Source organism: Triturus cristatus, chromosome 12 (assembly GCF_964204655.1).
Source record: "Triturus cristatus chromosome 12, aTriCri1.1, whole genome shotgun sequence".
In the NCBI taxonomy this organism is placed as follows: domain Eukaryota; kingdom Metazoa; phylum Chordata; class Amphibia; order Caudata; family Salamandridae; genus Triturus; species Triturus cristatus.
The window spans coordinates 695,108,730-695,121,569 of record NC_140595.1 but is presented as its reverse complement, the minus strand read 5'-3'; the positions used below and the strand labels follow the sequence as shown (position 1 = coordinate 695,121,569).

General features: G+C 46.4%; 1 protein-coding gene across 5 annotated transcripts in view; it reads right to left on the bottom strand.

Annotated features, from left to right (window-relative positions):
- LOC146780115 (mucin-3A-like) overlaps nt 1-12,840 on the bottom strand; it is a 268,570-nt gene that overhangs the window by 27,311 nt on the left and 228,419 nt on the right. For all 5 annotated transcript variants that reach the window (XR_014972097.1, XM_085638057.1, XM_085638058.1 and 2 more), the window contains exon 9: nt 3,955-4,117. Coding sequence is in view for 4 of the 5 variants with exons in the window: in XM_085638057.1 (XP_085494183.1) it covers nt 3,955-4,117 (163 nt within the window). In the remaining variant the exon portion in view is untranslated. The remainder of the gene's footprint in view (nt 1-3,954; nt 4,118-12,840) is intronic.

Here is a 12,840-nt window from a genome sequence, read left to right as displayed (position 1 = left end):
AGCAAAGAGAAGACCCATGGCTACCAACTTACGCATTTTTTTTTTGCATGGGTTTTGTATAACCCAGTAGGGCTAATAGTGGATTAGGAGTGATAGGGGAGCCCACTATAGCAGTCAGAGTTGCGCAGATTTGAATCCAAAACTCCGCCACAGGGGGACATGACCATGCCAGATGATAAAAACCCGCACCCGGACAGCCACATTAATCACAGCAGTCAGACTCACGCAACCCATACCTGTGCAAGCGCTCTGGCGTATAATGAACCCTATTGAGGAATTTAAAGTGTTCTAGTCTATGCCTGCCATTTAAAGAGATTTTCCTAGTGACCTCGCAGCAATAAAACCAAATGGCGTCCGAGAGGTGCTCCCCAATGTTGGTTTGCCAAGCCAACCGAGCCTTTGTGTATCTTAGTTTGTAAGACCGAAACATACAGTTTAGAGACCAACCTGACTGGGGATTGAGATCGGAGTAAAAGGGATAGAGGAGGGGACTCCATAGGCTCTGCCAGCTCCTCTCCCAATACCTCACGCAATGCGTGCTTCGTGCGAAAAAATTGAAACTGTGTAAGTGCAGAATGTCGTTCCTTGTTCGCAATAGTAGGGCAAACAAAGTGAAACCAAAGGGGATAATCAACACTTACCCCCAGTCAACTGATCTGGGTTTAATCCATCATCATTCTTTAACTCACTCCACTACCCCAGTTCAGACATGGCCATATGCAAATCAGTTTGACCCTATGCCTCATGTGAACAGTCCAGCCCGAACTGCCAAGCCATGTCTTCCCTGGACCGGAAACAAGCATCCTGGGACCGGTTTCGGGTTCATAAGCCTCATCAGACAGGCTATCTTGAATCCTGTGGCAAATTGACCAAGGGACCCACGTCTGGGCATATCCTGCCAACTTAGGGTGAACAAAGCGATACCAAAGGGGATTTGTTCGGGCTGGACTGTTCCCATGAGGCACAGGGTCAAGACTGATTTGCATATGGCTGGGTTCAAACTGGAACGGCATGGTGAGCAAAAAAAGATGGATTTAGGCCCAGATCTCTGTACTGGGGTGAAAGTATGACATTGTTCTGCATTCTGTCCAGCAACTTTTGTTTTTGCATTTGTCACCCCGAGTGGGAAGGGTATGCCCAGACGTGGGTCCCGTGCTCTCCATGCCACTGGAATCAAGCTATCCTGGCTGAAGAGGGGTGAAACCCCTAAACCGGTCCTAGGATGCTTGTTTCCAGTCCAGGGAGGACCTGGCTTGGCAGTTCGGGCTGGACTGTTCCCATGACGCACAGGGTCAAGACTGATTTGCATATGGCTGGGTTCAAACTGGAACGGCATGGTGAGCAAAAAAAGATGGATTTAGGCCCAGTTCTCTGTACTGGGGTGATTGTATGACATTTTTCTGCATTCTGTCCATCAACTTTTGTTTTTGCATTTGTCACCCCGAGTGGGAAGGGTATGCCCAGACGTGGGTCCCGTGCTCTCCATGCCACTGGAATAAAGCTATCCTGGCTGAAGAGGGGTGAAACCCCGAAACCGGTACTAGGATGCTTGTTTCCAGTCCAGGGAGGACCTGTCTTGGCAGTTCGGACTGGTCTGTTCCCATGAGGCACAGGGTCAAGACTGATTTGCATATGGCTGGGTTCAAACTGGAACGGCATGGTGAGCAAAAAAAGATGGATTTAGGCCCAGATCTCTGTACTGGGGTGAATGTATGACATTGTTCTGCATTCTGTCCATCAACTTTTGTTTTTGCATTTGTCACCCCGAGTGGGAAGGGTATGCCCAGACGTGGGTCCCGTGCTCTCCATGCCACTGGAATCAAGCTATCCTGGCTGAAGAGTGGTGAAACCCCGAAACCAGTTCTAGGATGCTTTTTTCCAGTCCAGGGAGGACCTGGCTTGGCAGTTCGGGCTGGACTGTTCCCATGAGGTACAGGGTCAAGACTGATTTGCATATGGCTGGGTTCAAACTGGAACGGCATGGTGAGCAAAAAAAGATGGATTTAGGCCCAGATCTCTGTACTGGGGTCAATGTATGACATTGTTCTGCATTCTGTCCATCAACTTTTGTTTTTGCTATATTTTTTATGTTTTAAAAGTACAATGGCTCTCAGAGCAGCCAATGGGACTTGGTAGCTCCCTCCTATTGGCAGTGGGAACGGAAGGAGGAAATGACAAAGAGGGAAACTCTGAGGATCAACCATATTTTACCTGGAAAATCTAAAGCGTCCACAAATTGTTATCAAAGCTCTGATTTGAAAAGGCAAGGAAGGGTTCTTTCAATATCATCGGAGCGAACCAGGAGAGTAGAGCAAGGAAACCATTGCATGTGAAATTAATATGTTCAAAATATATCCTTGTTTTTAAGGAACAAAAATGGTATGTTTTACCTGGCCATTCGCAGACCACGAGTTCGAAGAATGGTAAGAAGGCCTACTCAGCCTTCCATCCCTCAGAGGTCGATACAATCGAGTACCATTACTTTGGATAACAATAACACCAGTTATTTACAGTGAATAGAAAGTGCAGGAGTGTGGTACGAAGCACTACATAAAACCACGTTATCGTTATTAGCATTGTTGTGTGTCACTATCTATGTAGAAACTTATCTCAGTGAAACATACAGCAATCACGCAAGTCACACTATTATCTCATCTCTTGCACTTACAGGCACCGGGGTCCTGTTCTCAGGAGCCTGCACTCCCCATGGTTGCAGTTAATCGCATCCCGAGTGGGAAGGGTATGCCCAGACGTGGGTCCCGTGCTCTCCATGCCACTGGAATAAAGCTATCCTGGCTGAAGAGGGGTGAAACCCCGAAACCGGTACTAGGATGCTTGTTTCCAGTCCAGGGAGGACCTGTCTTGGCAGTTCGGACTCGTCTGTTCCCATGAGGCACAGGGTCAAGACTGATTTGCATATGGCTGGGTTCAAACTGGAACGGCATGGTGAGCAAAAAAAGATGGATTTAGGCCCAGATCTCTGTACTGGGGTGAATGTATGACATTGTTCTGCATTCTGTCCATCAACTTTTGTTTTTGCATTTGTCACCCCGAGTGGGAAGGGTATGCCCAGACGTGGGTCCCGTGCTCTCCATGCCACTGGAATCAAGCTATCCTGGCTGAAGAGTGGTGAAACCCCGAAACCAGTCCTAGGATGCTTTTTTCCAGTCCAGGGAGGACCTGGCTTGGCAGTTCGGGCTGGACTGTTCCCATGAGGTACAGGGTCAAGACTGATTTGCATATGGCTGGGTTCAAACTGAAACGGCATGGTGAGCAAAAAAAGATGGATTTAGGCCCAGATCTCTGTACTGGGGTCAATGTATGACATTGTTCTGCATTCTGTCCATCAACTTTTGTTTTTGCTATATTTTTTATGTTTTAAAAGTACAATGGCTCTCAGAGCAGCCAATGGGACTTGGTAGCTCCCTCCTATTGGCAGTGGGAACGGAAGGAGGAAATGACAAAGAGGGAAACTCTGAGGATCAACCATATTTTACCTGGAAAATCTAAAGCGTCCACAAATTGTTATCAAAGCTCTGATTTGAAAAGGCAAGGAAGGGTTCTTTCAATATCATCGGAGCGAACCAGGAGAGTAGAGCAAGGAAACCATTGCATGTGAAATTAATATGTTCAAAATATATCCTTGTTTTTAAGGAACAAAAATGGTATGTTTTACCTGGCCATTCGCAGACCACGAGTTCGAAGAATGGTAAGAAGGCCTACTCAGCCTTCCATCCCTCAGAGGTCGATACAATCGAGTACCATTACTTTGGATAACAATAACACCAGTTATTTACAGTGAATAGAAAGTGCAGGAGTGTGGTACGAAGCACTACATAAAACCACGTTATCGTTATTAGCATTGTTGTGTGTCACTATCTATGTAGAAACTTATCTCAGTGAAACATACAGCAATCACGCAAGTCACACTATTATCTCATCTCTTGCACTTACAGGCACTGGGGTCCTGTTCTCAGGAGCCTGCACTCCCCATGGTTGCAGTTAATCGCATCTGGTACACCCTTGTTGCAGTGGGTCACACATCTCATGGAGCCATCAAAGTAATACGGGAAGTAGAACCGGGAGTAGTTTGCTGGCGCCTTCCGTTGGCACAGCTCTGTGAAAGTAAAAATAGCTCTCAGTATCATCGTCATTGCATTTGATTCGTTGTGACAGCGACAAACAACTCTTGTTTGATTTTCTTTCGCTCGGGCGTGCTTCATTTTGTAGAAAAGTAAAAGCATGTTTTTAAAATGGCGATAATTTTTTTATATACCACAATTAATGAAAGTACATTTTCATAGGTGGGCGGCTAATTGCCCCACGCCGCTCTTTCGCTAAACCTCCCGCAATATTTCTCTTTTACTGCATTTCTGCTACTTTTTGGGGTGAAAAAGCCCGAGTCTATTCCCCGGAGAAATCTCTATGACATGGGGAGAAACTTGGGGGCATATCAACAACAACCGGCGATAATTATCTCTAAGCGCACTTAGCGCTAGGATAATTATCGCCGGCTAGCGTGAATTTTTATCGCTGAGATAGCGTGCTATTAGCAACGCTTATCTCAATAGTGATAAAAATCCTCACGCTAACAGGCTAACGTGAGATTATCGCTGGAAACCCAGCGATAATCTCACGTTACCTTGTTGATAGGGACAGGCAAACTTAGCCATGATATCCTCCTCCCATAGGATATCATGGCTAAGTCAGAAAAATACCAGACGTAAAAAAGCAGCGTTAACCGCGGTTAGCGCTGCTTTTTTGTCTCTAACAGGGTTAGCGATATTCTTGATAATAGGAGAAATGTCGCTTAGCGACATTTCTCCTCTTATTTTACTCTGGAACGCCCCCTTTGCATCTCATTAGAGATGCAAGGGGAAGCGTAGAGTAAAAGGGTGCTAACATGCAAATTTGCATGTTAGCACCCTGTTGTTGATAGGGCGCTAGTTTTATCTCTGCTTTTTGGGCTTTTAAAGCCAAAAAAACAGAGATAAAGCCCTTGTTGATATGCCCCTGAGACTCTCTTCAACAGGATCTGGTATCAGAGAAATGAAGTCGGTGTGACGTGTGGTGGAAGCGGGAAGAAATATACTCTGGTTACCCCCGGAATAGCTGGGGAGCGTGGCAGAAGCAAGGGGCAGAGCCGCTGACAGACAATGTGGCAGTACGCAGGTATTACCTTTACACGCTCTGGCCCACATTTATTGAACGCCACAGTGGGCTACCGTGCGACCCAAAGGGGGGCTACGCCATGCCGAACAATGCAAATGGCGGTGTCAAGCACCTATTTCTAGCACAGCGAGTTGGCGTGAGAGCAGGACCGAAACAACATTGTGGCACATAGAGAAACAGCTAATAAATTGGCCAAAGTTGGCACTAAACAGTGAGAACTGTACAAACGTCACTGGAAGTGCAAATCAAAGAAAGTAGTGTGGCCTGGCTTCAGTCGCGGCTGGCATGAGTCGCGGGTAGTAGGTTTGGGGCATCCTGTTTGGACGCTCAACCAGGTAATGGGAGGTGCAGGCTGTAATGGAGCCTGCATGAAGAACAGGGAATGTGCAAACTTGAGTGGGCAAACCACTCCACCCCTGCCCTGCTCCGTGATCAGAGCAGCCCTGCGCATCCACCCACAAACGAAGCTAACATAAAATTATAATAACTAAAAGTTATTATCATTTTACATTGCCTTTCCTTTCCACTGCTCAAAGCAGTGGGACGACGCTCCTGCGCCCTAGCGGAGGAACCGCCACTGCCTTGTTTAGCTTGGTAGCTAGCATAATTTGAAACCAGACGCAACCAATGGCAAGCGGAATACAGTGAGATATTTCCACACATAACACATATACCTTCCACATAATCACACATTGATATGGCTTACTCTTGGTTAGTTGTTAAGAGTAGACATTTGTAACAATGGGTGTGTCTCGAATACAGTTCTCATGCAAGGCACGACTCGTTTGCCTTTGCTCTGCCACAGCAAACTGTGCATTTTTCTACCATGTACCGGAACGCTGTGGATCTACATTTTCCCTATAGTTAGCTGCAAGTACATGCTTTAGTCAGGTAAATATTAGAGGTGGTTTGAGTCTGACAGGAGAGTACTTCAGCCACTGTGTGACTGCTGGTGTGAATGTTGCTGGCAGTCTGAGAAGTCTTAGATGGCAATTTAGAGAAGTAGTGTGGAGGGCACACATGTGTACACTCAATTCTACCCATCCACAGGCACGCTCACTCACTCCCATCCATTCAAAAGCCCACACGCATGCACAAGCTCACACTCATCCATTCACAAGCAGACACACACATGCAAACTCTCACCCATCCATCCACAAACACATGCATGACACACATATTCACACCCATCAATTCATAAGCACATACAAGCACACACTTGCACTCACCCATTCACAACATACACACACAAATACACGTACATTCATACATACACACACACACACACGAACATTCAATAAAGCAATTACTGGGTCGCTGCAGAGAAGGCACAGATGGTGGGAGGGAGAAGCCTGATGGCACAGGCGGGAAGAAAAAAATAGAAGATCCTGACACCCCCTGTCTTTGCCTACTCCTGCTATAAGTCAACAATGAGAAGTGGACCTCCTCTAACTCATCACACAGTGGGTTGAGGTCTGTGAGTCTTGGTATTCTCACCCTGCTCTAGGACCAGTTGGGTGTGGGTGGTGTGAGGCGTCACTGATAGACAAATAGCTCTGGACACTTCAACACCATGAGCTGACTATCAGTGATGGTCCATATTGTAATAAGGAGAAGGATCTGATAGGGCTTTGCCAGGATGCTGAGGTCACTGCATCAAGGCTGTGAGACCTTCATCTTGGCATACCTTGGCTTAGGCTGCCAGTACCAATGCTTTAATGCATACAAAATGCCAGGATGCCTGTTGTATGTAATGTGTATGTAGCTGTGTACGCTTACCTTTTAATGTGAATGGTCTTGTGCCAGGAGTTCTGATGCATGTTTGCTTTGAGGCTCATGGGAATTCAATCAGTGACAGTTAGTGTAGCACATGAACAACAAGGGCTCTCTTTAGATTCAATTAAAGCTGTTTCTTCAAATTGACTAAGGGCCTGATTTCGATCTTGGCAGACAGGATTACTCCATCACAAACGTGATGGATATCCCGTCCATCAAAATACAATTCTATCATATCCTATGGAGCTTGTACTTTGTCGGACTGGATATCGTCACTTTTGTGATGGAGTAACCCTGTCCGCCAAGATCGTGATGAAGCCCTGCGTGTGTTGCTTTAAACCGAACACTACACTGACCTTGACATGATGAGTATTCATAAAATTGACCCTTGCTAAGCCTGATAGACACTCTACATGCTTTCAGAGAGGGCGGCGCAGCTCCAGCACACATAATGATGGGCAGCTTCTAAGTCTTAGACTGCTACTCTGTGAAAGTGCAGACTTAGCTAGTGTGAGGGATTTGAGAGTTCTCTGTGTAGGGTAACCCTAATCACCAGCCACTGTTCACCATATCAAGTATGACATGACATGGGCCAAAGGTCTGATTTTGAAAGGTACTCCCCTGGCCTAGCTATACGTAGAGTACTTTAACCTAGCTCACATAGAGCTACTGCAAGTTTCAGCATTTTTAAACTCCTTTCACAAAGACTTTAAAAAAGTGAGAGTCATACTTTAGATAAAAAAAAACAGCAAAAAGAAGAGCTGTCTACTATTCACCTGCTGTATATATGTTTTTAGAGGGGAGCACATTTCTTCAAATAAAGGAAGCCTTTGAATTCTGGAGGACTGTGTTCACTGTCTCCACCTTCAATTCTCGTGTGTGTAGCACTGTGTGCTTTCTGGCATGTACTGTGCACAAGATAAGAGGCATGTGTATTTCTGCTGAGTGTTGATGCAGGGAAAAATGGGATACATTATACTACGACCCAAACAGATCTGAGGCCTGAGACCTCCATACAAAGCTTTCAGGTTAGTTTTAGGCCCCTATAAAAAAAAAAACAGTATAGCAGAAATACATAGGTCACATTGTACGCTAAAGGTCAAGGAACATCTTGCGGTTAATAAGTTGAGCTACTGCACCAAACATAGATCACATCTTTCTCCAGACTCAGGAAACCATCAGTGATTAGCACAGAGGTTACAGAAATAGGTCACCACAATCTCCATCTACTAGAAAGACAGGCTGAAGTGTGCCAATCACACTAGGGCCTGGTTCTTTTGTAATTGTGCACCCAAAGATTAAGTACGTACACAGGATGGACCAACCCGGTGCACATTCTGGCTAGGAACATGGTGACGTACATGCCCTCTTTTACTGAAAACCATACTTCAAACTTAACAGCTAGGCTTGCTTGAAGAAACCACATACAAAATGTCAGGTAAGTGTGGGTAATCCACATCGAGCAAGATATAATCACTCACTGTGCAGAAAGACAATATATCTTTAATGTTGTTAATATTATTACATTTTCGAGAACAGAGAACCTACAGATGGGGTTTCTGCTAATCATGAGAGGCGAGGGCAATGTGGCCGCCACATATATGTCCTTTTGTTTCTGAGAATTTGGTGTATCTGCTGATTTTATCTTGTATGTTTCTGACGTAAATATTGAACTTGTAACCTTTTTCTGTTGTGGTTTGAAAGTATATAAACTGCTGTTTTTGAGCTGTGCTTTGGACATCTGATTCCATTCTCTCCACAGCCTGGCTGATCTTCCTAGCTGAATTAATGCATTAAAAACCATATTGCTTTGTCAACTTGTTTTCTTGGTGTTTGTTCAGCAGACGTTCCCTCTAACAGTGTGTATGAGTTATATTTGGGTTTCAGTTTTACAGGTGTTTTCATATGGGCAAGTACAAGAACACCGCCACCGGTTCCAGATTGTAATTTATGGCAGAAGTGAAATGTTTCAGTAACTCAAAGAGTGCTCTTGCAAGAAAGAAAACATGCAATGAGACACAAATGACCCACAATAGTTTTTCCCAATTTAAGCACCGATTTGTTACAGATGAGGTGTGTTAGACCTAGCATATCTTGGCGTGATTACCCCTGATTTTTTTGCCTCTGTCTCCTTTGCAATTTAGATGCTTGGGGTACTTTGCCACTGTTGATCAGTGTCAAAGTACCAGTGTACCCTATGTAAAATGTAACGGTGATTGGTTGGCCATGATTGGTATGTTTGTCTTACTAGTAAAATCCCTAGTGATGTGCACTGTGTGTGCCAGGACTAGTAATGCAAATGCGCACAGAAAAGGGAACTCAGGCCTGCAGTGTAGGGCCTGCACTCAGAGTGCTAAGTTAGCATGTTGTCCTGACAAGTGCAACCACTTGTCAGGCCTGAATTTCCCTTTTAGATACACATTGGGAACCCCTGTGGTAAGTCCCAGGTAGCCCCTGGGCAGAGTGCACTGTAAGTAAAAGCAGAACATATACTGAGGTGTGTGCTATGTTCTGAAAAACACTCCATTTCATTTTCACTGCTGAAAGGCCATCCTGCCCATAGGACAGAATGGGGGAGGCTGGGTGTTGTGTTTGTTAGCCTAGTTTCCTGACAGTTTATAATGGAGAGGTTGAAGTTAAGTATGTATGAACTCACAGTGTCATAACACATCTTTCTGTGAAGGTGGTTTTGTCACTGTGTGTTCAGAAACCACTCTTTTAGAAAGTGACTGAGTTTTGTGCTCTAGGAATTTCTGTGTGTCTCTGCTGAAATGTGGATTGTCTGTCTGAAACTGAAAGGTCAGAGGAGCTGGGAGAGGTCTTGACCCAGGGAGGGGTTGAGATGGCACCAGGCTGCCGTGCATCTGGAGAGTAGGGGGAGGAGAAACCCGGGAGGTGAAAAGGGTTGGGCTGATGCTATAAACCAATTGACCCATCTCCTGCTGAGTGATTAAGGATTCAGACCCTCAGTATCAAAGGGAGAGAGGTGACACTGGAAGAGAGACGCCCAGAACTGATTTAGGGAGGGGTCAGGGACAATTAAGCACAAACAACCTTCAAAGACATTAAGGGGTATAACTATGAGAGCTGAAGCCCCTGAACGTTGGAATGGAACAGATATGGATTGAAACTGAAAAGGCTTGGACCCATTCTGTGGTCAAGAGGAACCTCTGCTAAAGAAGTAGCAACTGAAGAGACTGCTGTGGAAAGACCAATCCTTGCTTCGTGATCTGGGGCTGCTCTGCAGTTTGCTGTTCTAACTAAGCGAGAGGCTGTTGGGACTGTGCTGGGTCGCCCTGCTTGAAGAAGACTGTGCTTTGTGCTGTGTCTTGTAACCCCAAGGACCCAAGGTGAGCTGGCTCCCTGTTTGGCAACACAGGATCATAAAAGTTTCCGGAGAAGTCCCAAGCAACGCGGTGTGCACGTGCTTTTGCAGCTTGAGACCCTCAGAAGTTGTGCCTTGTGATCGTGGGCACGCAGTTGTAAGCTGAGTCTCGGACGTGCTGGGTGCGTGTCGTGGTGCAGGCCGGGGCATTGGTGAGGAGCGCTTGGTCATGGTGTGCACGGGGAGGCGAAGTGAGACTCAGACGCGCAGAGTGCATGTCGTGGTGCAGCCAGGGTGTTAGTGAAGAGCGCCTGGGCATTGTGTGCAGCAAAAGAAGAAGTGAGTCTCGGACACACAGTGTGTGTCGTGGTGCAGCCAGGGCGTTGGTGAAGAGCGCCTGGACATCGTGTGCACCGGGAGAAGAGGTGAGACTCGGACACGCAGAGTGCGTGTCGTGGTGCAGCCAGGGCGTTGGTGAAGAGCGCCTGGACATCATGTGCACCGGGAGACTCCAACTCGGACGCGCATGGTACGTGTCGAGGTGCAAGCGGGGCATTGGTGAAGAGCGGAAGGTCATCGTGGGCACCAGAGAAGAGGCGAGTCTCGGACATGCGGTGTGCGTGTTGAGGTGCGGCCCGAGGCGCTGGTGAGGAGGGCCTGGGTAGGGTGTGCACCGAATTTGAATGAAAGTCTCCACAGTGCTGAGGGTGGATCTTGGTGTTGACTGAGAACGCCGGAAGCAGGGCCAAGTCATTGGGCCCTCGGAGTAAACCAGCAGCGCCCGGACCGGCAGCCCCGGAGGAGCTGAGCCGCTGGGCCGAGTCTGCTGACCCCGTGACGGAGTTCTGGATCAAGGCCCAAGTCGCTGACATCGGAGACGAGAGTGGGGTCGCGCCCCCCTGGTAACGTGGATCACCACCTGGGGTGGAGTGCGGGCCCGGAGGGACACTTTCTCAGACTCTCGCTTCTGTCAGCTGCACAAGGCGTTGCTTCGGCTCGGATCTCGGCCCGTGCTGACCCAAGGAGGGGCAGTTCTGGGGCCGGAGTGAGAAGCAGTACTTTTGTGTCATCATTTGATCCATAACGGGGGCACTGTTAATGGAGCACTTAAAACTGTCGTATTACACTTTGCATTATTGCTGCTAACGAACTATCAAACTGTTGTATGACGCCTGACCTAATTTGTGCCTTATGAACTACATGCTTGCTGCGCCATGCATTATTTTTCCCTTTTCAGATTACCTGAGTGTCACGTGGCGCATTGCATTATTTCTTCAGTGTACAGTATCTGATTATAATGTGGCGCAGTGTATTATTTCTTCATTGCACCATACAGGATTGTAGAGTGACGCATTGCTTTGTTTCTTCCTGGTACAGGGCATGCTGGTGGTGATACGCATTGCATTATTCCTTCAATTGCAAAGTACATGACTGTGGCGCTTCGTACGGCATTGTTTCTCTGTTGCACAGTACAACAGAATATCGTTACGCATTGCAGTATTTGTTTCCTTTTGCAATGTGTGTGATTCTAGCAATACGACTCTCCTAACCTTTTGGGAAACGGTTAGAAGTGAGCTTAACTGTTGGTTAGAAGCGGTGGTTGGGATTAGAACCTACGAACCCACTGGAAAGAATACTGCCCATTCTTAAATGTTGATTTTGTATCGTGTCTTCGTATCGTATAATTTCTTATATAAAGATTATACTCCTTTTATCAAAACTCATGTGGAGTCTAATTGTGGTGACATCATTGGGTTGCTGTGAGCGTGGTTGCACATACTGTACACTCGTGCCTTGGAGATAAGCCTGGATGCTCATGCCAAGCTACTAAGGGGGTGAGCAAGGCTATCTCAGACAGTGTCCTTAGTTAGCCTAAAGTTGAAGCGATGGGTGGGGGACTCCCGCCTCCAGCATTTGGTGGCAGCGGTAAGCGATAAGGACCCCCACTTCCAACAAGGTGGAATTTGTTTTTATTGGTCCATGTACTGTTGTGAATGCAAGAGATGAAGAGAAGGATTATTAACAAGAAATTTTGGAATGTATCAGCTTACCTTGGTGCCTTACATATTAGTGTAAACGTTAGTACATTCTCAGACCCAGTGAGAAGAGTGACCACCATCTGGTCGATGAGGCATTGTGGCACACTTTCTACCATGCCCTGCAGACCATTAAAGGAACTCTGCAGACTATGCTTTGGGTCACATGTTGTATTCGTGGGTTAAGACTGGTGCACGGATGTACTGAGGAGATTCCTGGAGAGGTCCTAAAAAGCTCATCCATGAGGATGGAGAAACCTTCATCTATTAGGTGAAGATTGGTGGTCTTATACACAGCACAACTTCATACCCACAGGAATCTTGTACTGATCATAATGTCAACACTTCTAATTAACCAGTTAAAGGGTTGGCCCACAGGATCTTGACCGCCTATGTCTTCATTAGATTTAGTCCAATGCCATCAAAGAAAACCTTCATGAGACAAGATTCAAAGTCAAAGCCATAAAGTCTACTAAAAAGTAAGATCATTACAGAAGGCATAAAGTCCTTAGTTAGTTTATTATAGAATCA